This window comes from Solanum stenotomum, chromosome 10 (genome assembly GCF_019186545.1).
Source record: "Solanum stenotomum isolate F172 chromosome 10, ASM1918654v1, whole genome shotgun sequence".
Lineage (NCBI taxonomy): Eukaryota > Viridiplantae > Streptophyta > Magnoliopsida > Solanales > Solanaceae > Solanum > Solanum stenotomum.
The window spans coordinates 56,626,018-56,649,367 of NC_064291.1; the positions used below are offsets into that span (position 1 = coordinate 56,626,018).

General features: G+C 32.7%; 2 protein-coding genes and 1 pseudogene across 2 annotated transcripts; 1 reads left to right on the forward strand and 2 right to left on the reverse strand.

Annotated features, from left to right (window-relative positions):
* Positions 1-3,718: 3,718 nt before the first annotated feature.
* Positions 3,719-9,477, forward strand: LOC125841904 (F-box/LRR-repeat protein 3). Its single transcript, XM_049521092.1, has 7 exons — positions 3,719-3,964; positions 6,021-6,175; positions 6,346-6,563; positions 7,256-7,865; positions 8,320-8,841; positions 8,929-9,060; positions 9,147-9,477. The coding sequence occupies exons 1-6, from the start codon at positions 3,795-3,797 to the stop codon at positions 9,039-9,041; spliced, it is 1,788 nt and encodes a 595-aa protein (XP_049377049.1). The 5' UTR covers positions 3,719-3,794; the 3' UTR covers positions 9,042-9,060; positions 9,147-9,477.
* Positions 9,478-9,907: 430 nt separating this feature from the next.
* Positions 9,908-19,258, reverse strand: LOC125841901 (long chain acyl-CoA synthetase 4-like). Its single transcript, XM_049521090.1, has 19 exons — positions 19,004-19,258; positions 17,091-17,154; positions 16,853-16,942; positions 16,294-16,350; positions 15,572-15,620; positions 15,284-15,360; positions 14,906-14,945; positions 14,722-14,816; positions 14,095-14,262; positions 13,893-14,003; positions 13,735-13,822; positions 13,207-13,273; positions 12,909-12,984; positions 12,694-12,811; positions 11,617-11,862; positions 11,116-11,255; positions 10,680-10,862; positions 10,442-10,561; positions 9,908-10,125 (listed from the first exon to the last, which is right to left on the reverse strand). The coding sequence occupies exons 1-19, from the start codon at positions 19,153-19,155 to the stop codon at positions 10,090-10,092; spliced, it is 1,977 nt and encodes a 658-aa protein (XP_049377047.1). The 5' UTR covers positions 19,156-19,258; the 3' UTR covers positions 9,908-10,089.
* LOC125843386 (U1 spliceosomal RNA) lies at positions 10,210-10,357 on the reverse strand (annotated as a pseudogene).
* Positions 19,259-23,350: the final 4,092 nt, after the last annotated feature.

Here is a 23,350-nt window from a genome sequence, read left to right on the forward strand (position 1 = left end):
GGAATATGTCATTGGTGACAAAGAGGGAAAGGTGGCAAGGTGAGATGGCACGTATATGCACTATTTGCCTCTCATATTTACACGTAGCAATTACAAATTGCGGGTTTTCGGCGTTCAGCTGAATATATTATTTTCAGTATTTTCTCCGTTCACTTTTACTCGTCATATTAGCGTTCGACTAAATATATTATTTCCGTGTTTCATTTGTTAACTTTTCAGATAAGAAACTCGTACACTTAATTAACAGCTCAATTTTAAAACTAAGAAAATTAGAATATTTAGTTGTGTTTTTTTATCCTTCACGTTAGACACAATAATAATATATTCATTATAATTTCATACATAAATGAAGTTTGAAAAAATCAATACTAGCCTTATCTCCAACCTTATAAAGGTAAAGATCGAGTGTATTTTCGATAGACTCTAGCTTTGAATAAGTTTATCAAAAATCAAATACATGTATGTAACATAAATACAATATCAAAAAAGTTTTATTGAAAATAACTAAGAAAAAAATAAATATAGTAATAAAAAATAATACGATAATCGAAGTAAATGAAATACCGCTATATATTTTCTGATTTTTAACTAAACAATGTTTTCAAATTTTTCTGTTTTTTTCTAGCAAACTATATTTATATTTTTCTAGTGCAATATGGACCTCAAGTTCAATATCCAATAAAATGTAGATCAATATGATGATAATGGATGATTTATGAGTTTTTGAAGAAAAAAAAAAGTTTGATATAAAAAAGAGACAACTACGTACTAAAGTATAATTCTTGCAAGAATTTCTCAAATCGTTAGATTATATATTTAATATTAATCATCATTTTTAGTAGTTTACTAAATTTTAAATGAATAAATAAAAATAAACGAAGAAATAAAATGTTATTTTTATTTTTGGGAAGGTTCAATTTATTATTATTATATGATAGACAAGTGTGAATTTTGATGAAGAAAATTCAGCAAACTTATATGAAAATTGGTGCACCTAATTTCGTGTCACTCTACCTTAAATCCTGTGGACTATACAAGCCACTTGCTTATACTAAATTTTTCTAAATTTAGTTTGATGTTCAAAAAAAACAAATTTGCTATTGTCATTCCCAAACTCAAACTGACCACTTGTTCATATTTTATCTTATGTCCCACCTTATGCAAAATAAAATTGAGTGAATAGTTGCGAGTTTTATAATAGCTATTAGTATTATTTTTGCGAGTTTTATATTTAAACTATCTCACTTTAAAAAAGATGAGGCCATGAACTACCATGAATTTGTTGTGCTATGTAAGTTCATTTTTATGAGTTTTTTTATTTTTCACGCACCTCTCAGTATATCGTATATTCGATCAAGGTCTTTTTAATTTAAATGAAGTTATAGTAGGAGAGATGGAATATGGGGGGAGAGGTAACAAGAACACATAATAGTTTAGGTATAAAATTTACAAAATAATAGTTATTTAGTTATTTAACAATTCTTTTTTTTAAAAATGATTATTAATTAGTATTACTTTAAATCATTGTCTTTTCTAAATCTTTTATCTATATAGACGGTTTAGTGAACTAATGAATCAATGGGGTTGCATTTGTTATCTTTATTGAGTTTTAAGAAATAAAATAAATACAAATAAAATGTGAAATAGTTCGAGACGAAATAGATAAAATCAAAATTTATATCTATTTTCAAATCAACTTCAAGGGTATTTAGAATCCAATATAAGTAGTACTAAAATAAAAAAATTAAGCATGCCAATTGCCATGAAAGGATTAATACGGCTAAAGATTCTTGGATTTTCAACAAGAAATAAATTTTTAGAAATATATTTGAATTTTTTTTTTTGTTCGAAATTCATATTTTTTTTAATGATCATCATGCTAGATATGTCATGGCACAAGTGGATTTTGTATGGGCAAGGATGTTATTGTCTCCCTTTAAAGATGTAATTTTACGTGTCTTAGAACTGATTTTATTGATATCAGAATAATATATTTTTATTCACCTTAAAATAAAATAAAAATTAATATTCAAATCACCTGTTAGATAAAAAAAAATCTGAAAAAACATAAACAAAAGAAGAAACAACTACTCCAATGAAGAAATGAAAGTGTTGTCATTCACAATGAAATTATAATTAATGATAAACATTAAGGACTAAAACTAAAGTATGTTTGATATTTAAGGAATTAAAAGAGGCAAATTTTCCTTTTTTATATAAATAATATTTGATTTGATATGAAGTTCGATTTTACGTTAATTTAATTGAAAAATATTGCATCAAAATCTAAGATTTGAGTAGGTTAATATGTCTAAATTATTGAAAATTTTGGAAGTTGTAGAAAAATATACAATGGAGTCAAATAAAAGAAATACATAGATGTAATTTTCCATTTATTTACTTAAAATAATTTGTCTTTATTTTATGCCCATCACAAATTTTTGAATTCCAAAATAGTCTTCTAAAAAAGAGATAAATAAGTTGGAGACTACTTTTTTGAATACGACGTAACACATTCGTATATATATATTATAGAAATAAAATAATTTGTGCCCTCTTTGTTTTACTAAATTTGATTTTGGGGTGAGGTGTATATCATCATAATAACTAGTATTAATATAATAGCTATGCATGGATTCGTCCACATCCTTACTAGAAGTTTTGGGTTCAAATTTTTGAATATAAAAAAGAAATTAGTATTGATTTAATTTATATGAACTTAGTAATTTTCATACAATACTTAAAAAGTATATCAAAGAAAAAATTTTAATTTTTTTTTTTAGTAAATAATAGATTATGAACTCACGACTATCCATCCTTGACTAATGACTACACATTATCTTAACTAGTAAGAGATTTTAGAATTGTTGGTATAATTATTTGTTTTTATTCCACTCTCAGCTAAATTTATAATATTTTTAAAAGTTATATATTATATATTTCTTAGGATAACTTTTAATTCATTAGAAAGGAAAATTTATGAGACATTAGATTAGAGTGAAAGGAACATGGATGATTTGGTGCCTTGTTTGTGTGTGTGTGTTTTTTTTTTCAAGATTTAGTGGATTACTTTTATATTCCTTAAGACTTTTATTTAGATGATTTGAGATACTTTAATTCAATACATAATTAACAATATAAAAGTCTTCTTTTTTAATATTATAGTATGTTAAATAAAACGATTTACATAATTTACTATAGTAAAACATGTAAAAATTCAAAATTTGAGTCTTGCCATCATTTATTAACAACCAAGTTAACAAAAATCTAGGCAAATGATAATTTCCTTTTAGCACATTCAAGAAAAATATTTCATTACTCCTAATAACTAAACCCTTTGACATTTAAGTTCTCAAAGTAGAATTGCTTGGTGCAAATTTAATTAGCTCAACTTGATAAATAAATATATCATACATGATAGAGAGTGTTTAACTTCAATATAAGAATTTTTAATATGAGTTTAAACTTAATTGAGCTTCAATAGGAATATGAAATACTTGACGAGATTTATTTTTGAAAAGAAACTTCTGAAAGTATTCAGCGTGAATTTAATTAGTTAAACTTGATAAATAAATATATTAGATACGACGAAAGTGTTTTAATTACAATATGAGATTTTCTAATGTGAACTTAAATTTAGTCGACCTCAATAAGAATATGAAACACTTGACGGAATTTTTTAAAATAGAACTCAATTGAATTTAAGAAAAAAGTCTTGCTGGACAAGTACTTTTGGTTTTTGTTAAGACTTACCAGTTTTATTGAAAACTCCGATCAATTTCCGATCTGAAAAAATGGATAGCCAACTGGTTGAGATGTGCATGGAATCGGCGACGGAGAGCCTTGACGCCGTCGAAGCGTGGCGGAGACAGCGGCGGACACTGGAAATGATGCCTTCTCACCTCGCCGAAGCTCTTCTTCACCGTCTTCTTCGCCGTCGTCTCCTCTTCCCGTCTTTACTCGAGTATATCCTAATTACGACTTAATCCTTTCATATTTTTTCTGTATGCTTAATTAAATTTTGTACTGTCCTGTAATTAGCATCATTTGATTTTTCAGTATACTTAATTACTCTAATTTGCCACTGTCCTGAAATGTGATTTTTCATAATCTAGCAGTTATGGAGCAGCTCAAGTTGTAATTAATGTGAATATCGAGAAAAAATGATCTTACTGTTTTAGAAATTCCTGATGCTGCATAGCAACAGTTTGCAAAAGTCAAAATCAATCTGTGCATAGTTTGATTTCAAACATTTGGTGAGATTGATAGTTTAAAAGGGAAAATGGCATTTAGTGTGTAGATATTGATGAACAAAATGGCATGTGACAAAACTTAATAGAAAATGGGAGAACAGAAATAATGAGTGTATAGATGCAAGTGAAAGAGTTGCATTGCTTGATATTTTGGTCATGGCTTTTTGTTATATAGGCGCTCCAACCAGAGGCGTATGTAGCATTATAGTTAGGGGTTCAATCGAACCCGTAACTTTTGACGCGGAGCATAAATTTATGTGTAACAATTTACTAGAATCGCAATTAATAGTAGATATGAACTTATAACTTTAAAAATATAATGGGTTCAATGCTAGTAATCTTAAACTTGAACTGATAGAGTTTAAATCTTGGATCCTAATCTGCCTCCAACCTTTGAGTCTAAGTTTATAGAAAGTTTATATTTGCTTAATGTGGTGGCTGGCAGGGGTGGACCCATGTACAGACTACCGGCTGCTCGATCACCCATTGTCCCCGAAATAAATTATTTATATCTATATAAAAACTGCTCGAAAAAAATATATATTAACCCAATAGAACCCAGTGAACCAGAAACCTAATGGGTGCTTTGGTAGGGTGGCTTGTTTGAAGGCAGTATTTTGGGGGAAATAAGGGTTCGATTCTTAGACGATATGATCGTTTTACAAGTCCGAGTAATCTTTAACTGATTTTTCCGTGTTCCTTATTTTTTTACTTTCTTTGTTAACTTAACTTTCAGTTTTTATTTCCTTTATGTTTATGTAATTTCTTGTAGCATAGAAAGAGAAAAAAATCAGCGTTCAATCACTTATCTTACTTTTTGTTGCAAAGAGTGAAAAAATTATTTATTTATTTCTAAAAATAATGGTAATATTAATCATAATTTTTCTAATTAACTTTCTAAATTATCACATTTAAACAGTTGTGCACTTATAATATGTCATTTGTAGTAACTTTATATCAAACGAAGTGAGCACCCGCGAACCGAAAATCCTGAATACACCACTAGTGGCTGGGTATTATAAAGCACCATATTTGCGTTGGCCTGAGTAGAAGACATATATCTGCAGGATATTGGTCGTGCAATGATGTAAAATGCTCTTCACATCCTTGAAACTGCTTTAATATTTTTTTGGATCTAAATAGATCAATACTTTTTTGTTAATGCCATCTAGCTCTAACATCAAGAAAGCTTGAGATTCATTTTATGTTTCTATTATATATTTTCTGTGGCGCTACGAGGAAACTTTATTGCTTTCTTAGTGAAATGAGACTCCTAATGTAGAACTTCTGTGATGCAATGGTGATAGTAGTATCATCTTATTATTTTTATATCTAAGAATCGTCTTAGCTATGTGATTGTAAAGCTGATGTTTTATCCTCCGCGGTGGCCCAGTGATTTGGGCTTGGGACTTCCATGTTGGAGATCTCATGTTCGAAAACCCTTGCCAGCGAAAGCAAGGGGTTTGCCTTCTGGGTTGAGCTTGTTGCACTGGGCTTGCTTAGTGCGGGTTACCTCTCATGTGTGGTTTGCGAGCTATTGCATAGGAGCGGGGGTTTTACCCTGTGCGCACTCAAAGGACAGGACAACGGTTGTGGGTTTTCCTTGCATCAAAAAAAAAAAAACTGATGTTTTCCCATAATCTTACTAAATTCTTCAACAATGTGACATCAAAATTTATTGTCTGCTTAAGCTAAGGACTTCTTTCTTCCATGTGTTGAATTCTTACATTCTCTTCTCCAGAAGCTGATATATATTTTCTTGTGCAGAGTGTTTAAATTTTGTGTCGACAGGATCGACTTAAGGGGAGAGAGTTATGTGGATGCAGAATGGATGGCATATATAGGTGGTTTTGAGCACTTGCATTCTCTAAATTTATCAGATTGTAACAAAATTAACAGTTCAGCCATTTGGGCTATTATAGGTAACCTTTAATTTGACCTCCAATTTTCTTTTGATAAATGTGACTAACCTAGCTAAGTTTCTGTCATATTCTCCTCTAAATCTGTTATTTCTTTGTTTTTAGACGTAGTTCACAATTAATTATGACACTTTAAATGTTTACTTATAGAGCTATGTTATTGTTTTCATCAGGAATGACAAACTTAAAGGAGCTTGACCTCTCCAGGTGCTCGAAGATTACTGATGATGGAGTTAGACATCTAACAACTATCCCAAGTTTGGAAAAGTTGTGGATTCCAGAAACAAGTGTCACAGCTGATGGTGTGATACTCCTGACTTCGTTAACCAACTTATCGTTCTTAGATTTGGGAGGCCTGCCTGTATCTGATTCGGCTCTGTGTAATCTTAAGGTAGACATCTACTGTTCACACGTCTTTAATATCTTGTCTTTCTTTTCCCCACCCTTTCCTTATGGTGTAACCAAGGCGTATTTCCTCTTTAACCTTGGGAGTGTTAGGTTGAGAGTTACGTGTGCCATGCCGCATTTCTCTTTATTCTATGTTTTGTGTCCTATCCAGAGAGAATACATATGCATACTTATTATAGATATCCAACATTACTTGCCACATATATTGCCCGTCCACGAACTAGCTCTTTGTTTGCAAATCAGGGAAAAGAAAGAAGGGGAAGCTTGAAATTTTTCGCTTCCCTTTTTTATTTAATCAAGAGAAAAAAAAAATGGAGGAAAAGCTTGAAATTTCTCCTCTTTTTTGATTTGCAGAAAAGGTTGAAAGGAAAAAAATCAGTAGCAGAGTAGTGAGAGTGCTTACCATTTGGGAGCACTTCTTTTGATTTTGAAAGAAATCAGCTAACAGTTTTTCTTTTTCCTTTAAAACCAATCAAGAGGATAGAGCACAGCTTTCCTTCTTTGATTTACTTTTTCCTTGGTTACAGAAAAGCACACGGTGAGAAAAGATGCTTTAAGCTTGGCGTACCCACTAAACGAAACTGTTATTGATTGTTTTTTAATCATTTCGTCCATTACTTATTTATAATGTTTGAAATTTTTCAAGATCAATGATACGTTTTATGGTTCTGGAAGGTTCTCAGGAAGCTACAACATTTGGATATTTGGGGGAGTGTAGTATCAAACAAAGGAGCATCTCATCTTAAATGGTTCCCGAAATTGAGTTCTCTGAATTTGGCCTGGACCAAGGTCACTATGTTGCCATGTCTGCCTTCTCTTGCATGCCTAAACATGAGCAATTGTACAATACATTCCATATTCGAAGGAGAAGGGCAGAAAGCTCTTCTTACAAAGCTTATTCTGTCTGGAGCAACCATAAAGGATGTCTCTGAAGCTTTCCTACACCTTGAAACATCTTCCCTCTCTCTTCTGGATCTTTCCAATTCATCTCTTAATTCGTTCTGTTTTTTGCCATATATGAGAATGATATCAGATTTAGATCTCAGTGGTACATCTGCAGGAGATGAGTCAGTTGAACACATTGCATTTGTAGGTCAAAATTTGCGTCATCTAAATCTCAGCCGGACAAAATTAAGCTCTGCAGGACTGGGAACCTTAGCTGGTTTTGTTCCCAATCTTGAAACTTTATTGTTATCTTACACAGCCATTGATGATTCTGCTATTCCCTTCATGTGCATCATGCCTTTGCTAAAATATATCAATATGAGTGGTACAAATATCAGAGGTATGATATGCTCTTCTCCTCTATATTTCCTGTACTTCTTTAATTCAGTTCTTTTTTTTGTGGTCCCCAATTTCTCTGTAATTGGAAACTAGATAGCTGTACAGGATGCTTAAATACTTGAAGATAACACCATGATATCAATGTGTATCCCACACTCTAGGCTAGACTATTACAAGGTGAACAGACCCTGGTAATTTGAACGAGTAACTTTTGGGGAAGTAATCGATGAATTGTCGAATCAACTTTGTGGTGAAAATCATTTAAAATAAGATCAAGTTGAGCTTGAAATAAATTTTCAGATTTGTAAAATGCCTTATCCCAAATATTAAGTAGAGTGGAACTTGAAGTAGCAATTTGGTTGCCTATTGAGGGAGATATTTTTCCTGTAGGGTCAGAATAACATTTGTCTATTCCCTCTTTATTCACATTGTTGGTTAATCTACCACAATGTCAGGTATTTCCAATGAGGTGGACTCTGATCTTGATTGTGTTTCGTCACTGTCCGGGTTGTCTACTCTTGAACATTTGGAGAGATTGGATTTGGAGGAGACTCGAATCAAGGATTCAGCTTTGGCTCCTTTGCCGAGCTTCCGTAAATTGAGCCATTTATTTTTACGGAGTGGTTCCCTTGCTGACACCACTTTGCATCAGTTGTCATCTATTACAAGCTTGGTAACCCTGGGGATTCGTGATGGTGTGCTCACTAATACCGGGCTCGATGTGTTCAACCCTCCACCACCTATGAAGATTCTTGATCTCAGGGGTTGTTGGCTGATGACAGAGGATGCTCTGTTGTCATTTCAGCAAAGGCATCCTCAAATTGAAGTAAGGCATGATCTTCTTAGTATTGCATTGGTGAAAAGGTTATCTGTTACCTCACCTTTGTCCCAAGCGACACCACGGGCCAAACTATACATAAACAAGAAGGGAGGGTCATCAACATCTCCGCTTAGATCTATCAGAGACAGTTTTCTTGGTGAGGCATTGTCAAACCTATCTTGGTCTAAAATACGCTATTCTTTTTCCTGTCTGACATTCCTTCTTTTCATTATGTGAAAACTAGATCAAAGATTGAAGTATACCAATGAAGAACTACTTGCAATGAGGTTTGACTCTACCTCTATTTCCAGAGACAGTGTTGTTCAGATACCTCACGAGTTAGCAAATGATGGATAATTTCTTGTATTCTTCTCATGTGCGTATTCTATTACCTGTCGATAGTAGTTCTTGAGTTTCTTTTTCAATGTCGAAATTCTAATATTTCTTTTTTGAATGATGCAGTGAGTAACTCAGAATGCTAAATGTCCAGGCTGTTGTAATGTGCCATTTGCTTGTTACTTTTTATGTGACCCTGATTTGCACCCGTTTTGAAATACAAGGACAAGACTTCCTATGATAGTTCTAAAGCTCCCAAATGCTGGTATTGCATGGGAACTTCAAGGCTAGATGTTTATTAGCTATGATTCTGGTTATTTTTGTAGCTATCTGTTGTATTTTACAATTTCTTGATCATTCTGGTGACATTATTTTTAATGTATACTAACCCAGAAATGTTGTCTTTTTTCTCTTGAGATTGTGCATTCTTGAATTTGCAGCAGTTATAGAACTACCATGTTTTGAGGAGTGAATTTTTGCATCATGTTGCATTTTCTATGGTGATCATAGTTACATTGTATATGAAGCGATTTAAGAACGATTAGGTTCATGATCTATCCGTTTGTGAGATACTTGTATATAGACAAATTGCTTCATTTCAGATCAGTACTTGCCAACACAACTTATGACGATTCAACAAACCTAATGTAATTCAACGAGTTGGAGTTTGGTTAGGGTAGGGTAGGGTAGGGTAGGGTAGGATAGGATATACACAAATCTTATCTGATCTTTACGGGATGGAAAGGTTGTTTCCACTAGCTCAAAACAAAAGCTATCGAAGCAGGGTATCAAGAAACACAACACTAGTGCTTTGAACGATAACGATAATTTATCTGATATTAGTATTTGATAACGATCTTTTAAACCATGAAGTTGCACTTTTGAGCTAAATAAATAATACTGAACATAAAATAAACAAATTCACTTGTACTACAGTCAAACCCAGTTTGATAAAACAACTTCATCATTTTCATGTGATATATACAGTACCAACAACAAAAAAAAGAAGATAAATTAAGATTGAAAGATCAAAAGTAAAAAAAAGGACAGGTAACTTCAGCTGTTAGGTTCATTTGGTACCCTTGTACATGTTGTCAATCACATCCTGCACAACGTAAAATCAAAATCAGGCAAGAACACGAATTAGTATGTCGGCTCGACCACTATGGCCGACCTTAGGCTGGCACTCCTCCACACGAATGCAGGCCACAAATAACTTATGTCAGGCTAGACCACTTGGGTCGATCTTAGGCTGGCACTACTCCGAGTGCAATGGAGGTCACCAGCCTAGGCCATGAGCCTTCTTGATCACCCATTGACCATGTCCAGTTAAGTAATATTCTAGTATAAAGATGGAATAGAAATGGAACATGACAAATGATTGCTCACCAACATTCACCAGTAGGTTAAAGATAAATTACCTTATAGTATTTGAGCAACTGGGGTCTTTTCTTCTTGAATGTTGGAGTTAGAAGGTCTCGTTCCATGTCAAATGGAAGAGGATCAAGGTGTACAGCTTTTATGAACTCAAAGCCCTTCAGCTGCAAGAAGTTGGTGGCGGTTTATATCTAAATAGGATGTTCTGCTTCTTTTAAATGCGCTTTCTCAAACATTACAACGCTTGCATTATGGAAAGCAGTAACAACAAGGAGAACTAACCTTCTTTTCTTTTCCAGTTTTTGCAAGCTCTCCAACTATGTACTCTTTCACTTTCGCATTTTCACACAAGGAAGCAAAATCTCCAGATATGCCATTATGTTCGGCCCAGTGTTCAATTGCTCGTTCGTTTGGGTTAATAACAGCAATAAGGAAAGACTCAAAACTGTTTCCGTATATCCATATCTGGAGGCGAGGTAGACAGAGAAATGAGTCCACTTTCATGTCTAACACTATATGTAACTAGTTATCAGAGTATCTAATGCTAGAAACAGCAGTAGTTTGCACATTAAGGCTAGATGCAGTCTACTTTGTATAAGCATATTTTTTTGGACAAGCTGGACCATTCACGATAGATATAAAAGATGAAAATTGTTCTACCTTGTTCATGTAGAAAGCAGAAATTGCACAAATGAGTACATCAAAAGTAGATACATACCGAGTCAATAATAGGATTATCGCCATAGATATTCTCCAAATTTTCAACAGCAACATATTCACCTTGTGATAGCTTGAAAATGTTCTTCTTGCGATCAATTATTTTCAAGCTACCATTAGGTTGCCACTCGCCAACATCGCCTGAACAAAGATTTGTTACAAGCAATGGCCATTTGAATTTTACTCCCTCCGTTTTATTTGTTTGTCTGGTTTTGACTTGGTATAGAGTTTAAGAAAATAAAGAACTTTAAGTAATGGGACTATCCTAATAAGTTTTGAATCGTGTGGTCTAAAACTAAAGATATGTAGAATGTACAAAAATGTCATTTAATCTTGTGGATTTAAACATGCCACATGAAAAGTTAGAATTAAGGAGTTGTTAAAAAATGAGGGAGATATTCTTTTTGAAACAAACTAAAAAGAGAAGACAAACAAATTGAAACGGAGGGTGTATCTGGCAAGAAGAGATTTGCCAGTTCAAATTCAACTAGAAAAAACAAACCTGTGTGGAACCACCCATCAATCATGACTTCTTTTGTTAGGTCTTCACGCTTGAAATAGCCTGAAAAAAGAACGTCCCCCCTCACGCATACTTCTCCACGTGGCATGCTTGACAGAGCATCATATGACATTTCAGGGACGGACTCCAGGCACACATCCACATTGGGCACTGGAGGACCAACCGTACCAAGCATATCATAGTGGTTTGGTAGTGACACAAATGTACCAGCACATGTTTCAGTTAAACCTATATAAGAGTAGAAAGGAAAGATTCATTATATGGCTCATTAGTCATTAGTGAAGATTTACGAGATGCTCCCATCAATCAATTTTCATAAAGAGATGTTTTTACATTCTAGCATCTTTGTTTGAGATGGAAGCTAATAACCAACAATTTCTTCATTCATATTTCAGCTAAACTCATAATATCTTGAAAGACAACATTTGGAGGGAACATGAATGAAGTGTCTAGTATAATTTGATAATTATAGGTCAATGGAACTATCCTACTGAAAACATGACCCTAGATGAATGGAGGTCAAGAATTAAGGTAGAAGGTTAGTGAGACGTGAGTAGTTGAGTGTTGTCGCACTTCATGTGGAAGAGGTAGGGGGCTAGCCTCCTCTCATTTTCTCCTATTCGTAATATTATTTAGGAATCACATAATTTTGTTGTTCTTCAGTGTTTGTGTTTATTACCATCTGTTGGTCTATTTACTTTGTAACTAGTTTTTTTTTGCTGTCTATTTTTTTATAATCATGCTTCGAATTCTTCTTTTCTTTTTGAGTCGAGGGTCTAGACGAAACAACCTCTATACCCCATAAAGGTAGGGGTAAGTTCTGCATACATCCAACCCTCCCCTTTCACTTGTGGAATAGCTCTAGGTATGTTGTAGTTGGATATTTACTATCATGAGTCCCTATTTCTTTCTTCTCCTTCTTTCTTTGGGGTGGGGGTGGGGGGGTATGATGATACTAAAGCTCCTTTGATTGCAACATGAAGCCTAGGGTCAGAGAAGAAGCACTAAAAGCAGATCAACACCACAAAATTTTTCTGATGAAGCAAAAGAATGAAATACCATATCCTTGAAGAACGTGACAACATCCCACAACTCGCAAAAAAGCTTCCACATGAGATGCAAGGGGTGCTGCTCCAGACAATATAAGGCGTACTCTGCCTCCTAACCCTTCTTTTACCTTAGCAACAGAATAACATGAGTTAAGGACTAACTGGTAAGAAGGAAGAAAAACTGGAAAAATGGATTTGCTAGCTACTCCAAGACATTTGCAATACCTTACTGAAAACGACTTTGTCAGAAAGCGGAGAAGCTTCAACGTGGCTTTGCCCCTTCTTCAAATTGCGGTGTTTGCTGTAGAATTCCAAACATTTAGGTAACAGACTCCACTAAAAATAATTCAAACTAAGATTTAATTTAATGCTAAACAATAAATCACAACCAAAGTTCTCCCATTTACAGTAACCCAAAGCATGGGAAAAAATCAGTTTATTATACCGAGTTTGGTATATAAACTCTAAAAAAAAAGAGGAAGTCTAGAAGATCCTCATAGATTTGACATGGAACATCACTTACTAAGCATAGGCAAGATTGAACAAGGTGCTTTTGAGCAGACCACCAGAAGTAATTTTATGTTGCAAACCTGAGAATGTTTAAACGAACTAGTTAAAAACATATCCAGCATTTCACCAAGATTTAGAGAGCACTTAGTCAAGGTACACCAAGAAGATAAAAGTTAGTGTTATCAAAAGCAAAAAGTGCAAAAAGGCTCTAAGGTCCTTTGGGGTTTTAAGCACAAAGCACAAATAAAGCGTGAGCTTTAATGAAAAAAGGCGCAAACGGAGAAAAACTTTTTTGACAACATTGATAAGAATGTGAATAGTTGATGTCCATTCAAAGGGAGCAAAACTTTTTTGACCATATTAAGGCATTGTCATCCGTCATAGTTAATAATAAACCCGCAAAAAAACATAATTAACACTAGACCATTGTACACTTACTAGAGTCTAATCCAAATCTAAAGTGCATTGATTGTCCAGTCAAACACAGATTAGGTAGTCTAAATCAGCGGTCAGGAGAAAAGGTTTGACAGATGCATATTACCTGAATATATTCTGTCCAGTACCCGAGGTACAGCACAGAAGATAGTTGGTTTCAGCTCTCCAATATCTTCGGTTAGTAACTTGACATCCTGCAGACATGATTAGGAATGCATAAGTATAAGCTCTACCATGATTTAGCTGAAGATATGAACAACTTACCCCTCGCCAAAATCCTATTGAGGCACCATGATTAATGAAACACTCTTCAATCACTCGATCGAAGATATGTGCCAGGGGAAGATACGAAAGAAACACATCATCCACTGTCAACTGCAACATAGAAAGATTAGATGATCAAGCCTATACCGTAGCTATGCTTTACATCAAAAGGCATGAAAATAAAGAGCAAATAATTCATTACCGACTCATTCACACTCTCAAGCAGACGCTTTACTCCAGCTATAAGAGTAACAATACTAGTATTTGAAATCAAGACACCTTTGGGGTCTCCAGTCGTTCCACTAGTATACATTATTGTACAAATGTCTTCTTTCTTTTTCACAGGAAGATCAAACTGTTTTTCGCTTCCCTGCACATAAAATTCGAGCTTTAGTTCAAGGGCATATAAACAGTTACGTTTTTGTTTACTCAGCAGATCGTTCCATGTAAACGTCAATACTACAGACTTATTCAGAAGTGTGGATAAATAGCTATTTCTCATAATATCACTGGCTACATCTACAAGCCTAAAATAAATATTACAATGGAAAAGAAGATAGACCCTCAGCTCAATAAGAGAAGCTATTCGCAGAAGGGTAGCAATAAAAAAACCATTACAAAAAAAAAAATGTTAAAATCTGAATCAAACTCAAGTCAACATGTAACTAAATTAGATTTAAGAAATCAAAATACTCTGTTCCCATTTTTTGTCTAATATTCAAAGCCACAAACAACCTTGGCATCCAAAATTATAACACTCCTTATGATGACATCTTACAAACCACTAGACAAATTTGATAAGAAATATAAAAGAAAAGATGAGTCTTACCAGTTGTAGAAACTCATCCCAGGAGTACAGAACCACCCCAAACTTTTCAACCTCTTCCTTCTGTTGAGGAATGACCTTCCCGAAACTCACAATAGCTGGTGATTACGACAAGGAAACAAGTTTGTTAAGCCAACATTTCATGTATCACACTTTGAAATAGGGACTGAATTCACAATCGACTTACTCTTCAAGTACTTTGACGCATTAGGAAAAGTTTTCAGAAGCTGAAAAGGGATAAACACGCTTTTAGTAAGAAAGCACATCCCTATATGTTAAAAGATACAGTGAGACTCATTCAACCATTCCAGTGGAGAAGTGATATTTGAATCTGAGATATGTACATCTGTTTAGTTTTTAAAACAGTGCAGTGATTCTCAAGGAAAGTAGTCTTTTACTGAATTAGTGATTCAAATTTGATTCCACACTTACGTCTTAAAGAGTCGTGTCTTATGAGATATGACTAATTCTATATCCGGCATGAAGATCAACATGCGTGTCAAGTCGGAGATCACAGAATATCATATCAGCCGTCTATCAAAAGTTTAAATTCAAATATACATACCTCAGGAAGTTTTTTCTCTTCGACAAAAGCAATTGTAACCTCTGCATGGGAAATGATAAATTCCACTGCACCAGCACCTAAATCACACAAAGGAGATAAACTATAGAGAGTGAGGTTCCTTCTCCTTTTACAGAAAAGCATAAAATAGAAGGCCACATGACATGATTAATGGGTGATAAGTAATCTGGCTATCAGATTGCATGAAAATGATATCTTTATTAATGTAACACCAAGAATGATAAATTACAAAAAGGAAAAAAAACAAAAGGAAATGAAGGGAATGCATACCTAAGGTGTCATACAGAGGAACACAGTAAAGTCCATGAGCATTGCATGCCTGCATTGGAAAGTCGTTATAGAGCTAACAACAATTAAGGAGAAGGTTTGAATTTCTTAAATATCCTGGAACAAAGATTGATATGATACACAGCAGAAAACAGGATCAACAAAAGGATGAAACAAATATTGATACAAAGTAGACTAGGAAACAAAAACAGCGAGAAGGTCAACTACTTTCATATCTCGTAGTTCAATGACACGCTGTCCTTATATATATATCCTAATTTAGAGGTGAAAAGAAAGGCACATCCTACTATATGAATCCCAACCAGCCTCCTAACTCCACACAGTGGTTACACAACCTTTTTCTTTTTAACTGTAGTTCTTCCTATCTGTCATACTCAAATATGTGTTCTATATGAAACAAATGTATAGAGTTGATTAAACTTGAAGAAATGTAAGGCCAATGATTCAACAAAGAGAGATTAGCACAACAAGAAAAAAAAAGATAGACAATCTGAGACTCTTGAGTGCCGAAAATACCAAGACTAACTATGGTCAATATAGCTAATATTAAATGTTATGTACATGGCCAAGTACCTCTTCATCAGCTAGGAAATAATTATATGAAGTACCCAAAATATTAGTAACTGAAGTCCTTAATGTTGTTTGAAGGCCATTAACAGACAAAAGGAGGAAAATGAGAATTAGAAGGACCAGGAAAAACTAACCTCCATGCTTATTATCCACTCAGCACAATTAGCACCATAGATACCACATTTGTCTCCCTAACATCAGAAGTAAAATTGACAGAAAGTGAGGCAATGATCGGAAGTACAATTAATCAAGGGCAATAAACAATATGAGATTGGCTAAAAAGTCCTATACACAAGTATAATATAGACAGAGAACACAGACTAACTTCAAAAAAATAAGTGAAATATAATTTGTTGATTTTGGTATCAGAAAGGTAACATTTACTTCTATAAATCCACAGTTATACTACATCAAAGTGTAGTCCCCCTCCAAAAGTTTATATAGTTGATAGAAATCACAAAGTATAAGACAATATCAAAGCATGAGTTTGTAATCCAGTCACTGCTCCTAATAGAACTAGGAAACAAATTAATAGCTTGAGAAGCACAAAGAAGGCAACATCGTCTGCTGTATTTGATGACAGAGCTCAAACACTGTAAAGCAGTTATAAGCACTTATAGTTGGAATTATTCTCGCAGTCAACCAAGCTTTTAGCAAAGTGTATCACGTGGAATATATATTTACTGAACTCACCTTATTTACACCACAGCTACGGATGGAATTTCCTACTTTGATCACAATGTCATATACTTCTTTGTAAGACATCCACACATACTTTCCAGGCTGAAAGTAAGAACAAATACATGAATCAGCTAAATCCAATTTAGACAAAAGAGAAGAGAACTTTTCTGGAGGTAGGAGTTACAACTTATGCAAAAACTACTCATGGTAACAACGTACTTTTTTTTTTTAAGTTAAAAAAAAAACGTACTTTTCCATCTACAATCTCACGGTGTCCAAGCATTCGATTGTTAGGATATTTCTCCACTGACAAACTGTACATAGAAAAGAAAATGTCTATAAGATGTGCTATTAGATTATAATGGAATACTCATTTTTGCACACTGAGCAAGTCTCTACTAGCATCATTATTGACTAATAGAAATAGCTGCAGGTTCTGACGAAGTGCCAGATTAATTTTTATTAGAACAAACGCGGACAAAGAGGACTGGTCGAGTCAAATTTTAGGCCTGTACAGTCCAAGGGCAAGCTATATGAAGTATATCCTGAACAGGGAAGCACAGTAAAACTCGAAAATCTAAGGCCTTTACTTCCAAATTGAGAAAGGCCTATACTCAATCCCAAACCAATTGGGATCAACTATATGAACCTTTTCTATCCATTATGCTTCATACAAGCCCACTTTAAAGTTATATTTGCTGTAGAATTATGTTCAATTTATTTAAAGATATTATCACTCTTAAAAAAGCAGAACACTATGGGATTTATTATTATTTTTGTAACTGAGAAATCCACATGTTAAATGGACTTTGGGCCTAACGCAACCCCCAAAAGCTAGCTCATGAGTGGAAGATTTCCGAAGACCATACAAAAGAGACCTCACCTCCCAAAGTGAGCCGATGTGGGACTCAACACCCTCGCACTCCTAGGACTAGACATCAGGAGCGTGGACAATATAAGATAGGGCCCAACATTGGTATATAATGATTGGGATGGGCATGACTTTGATACCATATTAAAGAAATGACCGTGGACCTAACTCAACCCCCCCCCCCATCCCCCCAAAGGGAGGAGGCCAAGATTGATACAAATTTGCCTCCCACCCACCGATGTGGGACTCAACACCGCCGCACAACCTGGCATCTAGAGCGTGAACAATATAAGATAGAGACCTAACATCATGGGAAACAAGAAATGGGTGGGCCTAAAGTGTGACCATCTCATCAAACTATATCATCATCAACTTAGTTGATAGAGCACGCTTTAATTTACTTGACTATATTCTCAACACCCCAAGGGTCAACTAACGCACAATTAGAAACTCGGTGGATAATGACCCCACCCCTCACCTTCTCCAATCTCCACTAGAATATCAAGTTTTTTTTGTAAAGAAAGATTTGAACTCATGATTAAAATCCTTTTCAAAGGAATTTGGGAAATTTGAAGAGAGATCTTCAGATCACAGAAGTTATCAAGTACATGCATATCTCAATTGGCTCTTCCAGTTCAAGAAAACACAGATGTAGTTTTTTGTTCATGTTCAATGGCTCAAGACAGTACAATGTCTAGAAGGTAAAAGCACCTGCGACATGCATGAACATGTGAACAGTGAAGTCATGTCATTTATATACATAATAAATGCCAAAAGGTGTGAAGATTTTGCAGAAAAAGAAAATCCAAAAGTCAAAATCATTTCATGGAACTTTAAGTTACTCATCAAACACATAAAGCTAAAAGACTAGAACTTTTGTAGCCAAATTAAACAATTGGATTCAAAACACATTATTAAATCAAGTCTATCAACTTTTTTTACAAAAAAAAACAAACAGTAGACCCTTTATAGCCAAACCAAACAATCAGATTCAAAAAAATAATTCTGTATTCAAATCAAGTTTATCAAATAACTTGAAAAAAAAACAAGAATTATATAACAAGATCAAAACTTTAGCACAAAAAGTGAAATAAAAATCAAATCTTGAAACTTTCTGCAACTCATCAGATACATAAAGCTAAAAAGACTCCACCTTTACCAAATTCCAACCCAAACAGACACTCAGATTCAACAAACTAAACTAAAATCAACTGCATAAACATTAAAAAAACAAGAACCCAACATAACAGCAAAGCAAATTAACATAAAAATCAAATCTTTTTTAGTCTAACCGAAAAATATCCCAACAACTATCAAGTCCAGGAATAGGTGGAGGAAATCCATCTTTAGCAAAAAGACTTCTGTAAACAGGACCCATTGATGGTCTTCCATCTTTAGCAGGCTTTGCTGGTTCAACTTCAACAATGAACTTTTCTGGTGCCATTCTTGATCCCTCTTCTTTTTTCTTCCTTCTAACACAAACACACAAAAAATGTCAATATATGTGTATATATGTTTGTATATATATGTGTGTTACACACACACACACAATATGTGAAGGGGAAATTGGACTATATGGGTGTTTGGGGGTGGGTTGGGGGTTGGGTAGTTGGTTGGGCATAGGTAAGCTGAATTTTGTATATATTCTCTGTGACTGAGAAGGGAGTTTCTTGAATTTTGGCCTTTTTTTGACCAAGTAAGAAACGAAAAAGTTATTTTCTAACAGAGATTATTGACCAATGGCAAAATTTGGTCCACTTGTATTTTATTTTTATTAATTTTTTCTTTTTATTGCTAAAAACAGGCAGCTGTGATTTTGCTGGAATTTTCCCGGAACCCTAAATTTACTCCTTTTTAATTATTATTTTTTATTTTTCAGATTTTACTGTTTAATTTATTTTCCAAGAGATTTCTTTGCTTCGTTATTTTTCCTTTTTTTAAAAAAAATGATGGTATTTTGGCTAATTTACTTGTAAATCTACTATTGATCGAATATTTGTTGCCTCGTATTAGGATAAGTATTAAGTCAATCAACTTACTTGTAAATCTACTACTAATCGAATATTTATTGCCTTGTATTAGGGTAGTATTAGGGGTGTGCACTATTTGGATTAAACCGAAAAATCAAACCATATCAAACCGAATTCTAATTTGGATTGGTTTTTTGGATTTTTGGTTTGGTTTTGGATTTATAATTTACTTTGTCTTTGTTTGGTTTTTAGGTTTGGTTTCGGATTTAGAATTAAGTTGGAGTTAATCACTTTTGTCCCTTTTTAGTTGCCTTTTATGTTTGGACATCTATAATTGATATACTTTTAAGTATTGTATTTTACGTTTTACTTGTGATATATATATATATATATATATTATTTTTTCCAAATTGCTAATATAACTTTGTTATGTTTCTAATTATTGACATAACCGATTAGCCGAACCGAAAAAACCCAAACCAAAAAGAGAAAAATCAAACCAAACCAAATTTATTTTGGTTTAGATTGGGTTACAATTCTTCAAAACCAAAAAGCGAAAACCCAAACTGAATAGTATAAAATCAAACCAAAAAACCGAATGCACACCCCATGTAAGTATTAAGTCAATCAACTTATTCATAAATCTACTATTAATCGAATATTTGTTGCCTTGTATTAGGATAAGTATTAAGTCAATCAACTTACTCGAAATCTACTATTAATCGAATATTTGTTGCCTTGTATTAGGATAAGTATTAAGTCAACCAATTTACTCGTAAATCTACTGTTAATCGAATATTTGTTGCCTCATATTAGGATAAGTATTAAGTAACTTTGCTTATCGCGACTTAAGCAGCTAAAAACGTGTTAGTCGTTGTCCATATAACTAAATCAAATCGTCTCAAAATGACAATGCATTTTTTAAATTGGACTCCATTCGTGTCATATTAGTTATCAATATTATTAATACTTGTCAATTTATATAATCAAGATGGAGTAATTTTTTGGTTTACTCTCGAAATTAATTGGTTTTGAAAGTAAACAATGTAATATTCGTTATATTAAAAAGAAAAAAGTTAAGAATAAATTAATGAAAAAATATATTTATTTTATAATTTTTTAAAAGACGTGTGTGAAAAGGAAATGGGATAATTAATATGAAACGAAGGAAAGTTGGTGGTTTTTTGTTATGATATTAATTTTTTGGTTTCTGGGTATGATATAAATATCGTACTTCTTTTGGGTCCGTTTTAGATGTTTTTTAGATTATGGCACCACTCATTTAAAAAATTAGCTATTTACATTAATTAAAATCATAAAAGAATAACTTTTGAAAAGTCGATCGCACAATTTATTATACAAACTTATGTTGGATAGAAAAAAAAAATGTATTTATTTTTAATTATGTTTAAAAGAATAGAAAGACACTTAAAATGAGTCGGAGGGAGTAATTATTTAATAATCAGGTTATTATGATAATTAAATCCGCATTACATAGTAACTAGGAATAAAACTAGAATAAGGTAATCTAAAAAAAATATGTTATATAAATTGATTGTTAATGATTTTGTGTTGATATTGTGCCTTTTCAAACTAATTCCTATGACTTTGGAAAGCCTAACATTTTGGTTAAATCTTAATTCTTAATTCTTAATTCTTAATTAATAATATGTGTTATTATAGCATGTATAAAGCTATTGCTAACCTAATTATATTAGTCGTATATTATGACAAAAGTGATGTATCAAAAATTCAAAAAAAATTAAAAGATTCATCTTTCTTATCGACAGAAAATTGAAATAATAGTGGCTTTCATAACTATTTATGTAGTCAGTTTTCTCATATTCTTCGTCAATTTCACATATAATATCTGAAAAAGATAAAATTTACGACAGATGTACTTTTATCGTGTAAAAATTAAAAAAATTATTTTTGAAGGGCATTCAACTCAATTATCTTATAACGAGGGAAGGGGTGGGGGTTGATAAAAAGAATTTAATGATTTGGAATTGAATAATCTATTTGTAGATGGAGGACCATAACTTTTGTCAAATACGAAAATTCAAGAAATTAATAAATAGTATGAATTTTCCCACACGTCTATAGAACATGGACACCGTGGGCTACAAAGTTATTATCATTATTAATTACTTATAACACAAATAATGGGAAAAGTATTTTTGTTGACTTCTTAATATATGTTATATGTACATCAATATAATAAAATTGTAGAACCTTCTCTAAAATTATTAAGAAAATATGGTATCTTACATATTAAGGACATCATGATAAGCAATGCAAAATGTATTATTGTCATAGTTCAAATAGAGATGTGGAATCAAAATTTCAATTTTTGAGTTTTTTTTTCTAAATTTTAATATGCATACATAGTTAATGATTTTTTCTATACAAATACATAATTTGAGTAAAAGCTATTGAGTTTGATTAGACCTGTAATCAGATTTCTGCCTCTGACACTATTCAAGCTAATGATAGATATTCCCTTTGTCCCTAATTACTTGTCCACTTTTGAATTGGCACACCTGTTAAGAAAATAATTAATGACATAGTGAGTTTACCATTTTACCCATATTAATTATGAAGTGGATGGAAAGTTATACATTTTTAAAAATAATTAGTCATTTAATTGTGGATATAATAGGTAAAAAGAATTTATTTTTTCTTGATTTGTCAAAATGGACAAGTAATTAGGGACAACTATAAAAGGAAAAGTAGATAAGTAATTAGGAACAGATGGAGTACTAAGTAGTACGTATTTGTTTTGACTCAGCATACATCACATATTTGACTTTGGGCTATACGATTATCGAGGTAAAAAAATGTGTGTACCATATGGATTTGTGCAATATTTTACACTTAATTTTTCTTATTTCTTTGTAAGATTCGCTTAAGATGTAATACAATTATTTTAATTTTTTAGAAGATTATCAAATCACATATTCAAATATCGATTTAAAATCACGATTTTATATTACATATCCAAACGTCTAAAATAAAGGGCGAGGATATATGTTTCGTGGAAACATGGAAATATTATGTCATGTTATTTTGATGAATATACATAATTTAAGCCGTAAATTAATGTATTCGAAGATATAATTAACAATATTTAGCTTGTATAAATGTCTCATATTATATCTCTATCAACTCTTTAGTCTTAAGCAAATAAAAGTCTTAAATTCTAGACTACTATATATAAAAATCATAAATTCAAGATTACTATATGTATAATTTTATATTAATTTGACATCGATGCACACGTGGGATCCCTTTAATTTTTGGTTTATCATCATAAAAACACTTTCACCAAGTAAAAGAAATATTGTATCTAATAAACTAATAATGGTATAAAAAGATATTAAAAAGCCATGATTATGCAAAAGTGTTCTATCTCAAAAATTATTGATAATAAAATTAAAGATAAATTGATGTCAACGTGTTATTAAATTATATTATTAGAAATTATCGTGATATGACAAGATATAAATACATGTTTTAAAAGTTTAACTCTTATATATTGATAGAGTGCAGAAAAAATAAAATTTATGAAAAGTCAAATTTGAGACCCCTCAACCCTATTTAACGAAAAAAAGATGTATATGTCATCAATAGAATAAAAAACACAAACTTAACACAATTTTCTTTATT

What these genes read in the sequence shown, in the direction of transcription:
- LOC125841904 (XM_049521092.1), top strand. Translation starts at nt 3,795, where the DNA reads ATGGATAGCCAACTGGTTGAGATGTGCATGGAATCGGCGACGGAGAGC. An exon ending in AGCCATTTGGGCTATTATAG is followed by an intron (nt 6,176 to 6,345) that starts GTAACCTTTAAT and finishes TGTTTTCATCAG; the next exon opens with GAATGACAAACTTAAAGGAG. An exon ending in CGGCTCTGTGTAATCTTAAG is followed by an intron (nt 6,564 to 7,255) that starts GTAGACATCTAC and finishes TGGTTCTGGAAG; the next exon opens with GTTCTCAGGAAGCTACAACA.
- LOC125841901 (XM_049521090.1), bottom strand. Translation starts at nt 19,155, where the DNA reads ATGGCACCAGAAAAGTTCATTGTTGAAGTTGAACCAGCAAAGCCTGCT. An exon ending in AGTGGATAATAAGCATGGAG is followed by an intron (nt 15,621 to 16,293) that starts GTTAGTTTTTCC and finishes TTTCCAATGCAG; the next exon opens with GCATGCAATGCTCATGGACT. An exon ending in CAATAGGATTTTGGCGAGGG is followed by an intron (nt 13,823 to 13,892) that starts GTAAGTTGTTCA and finishes TCATGTCTGCAG; the next exon opens with GATGTCAAGTTACTAACCGA.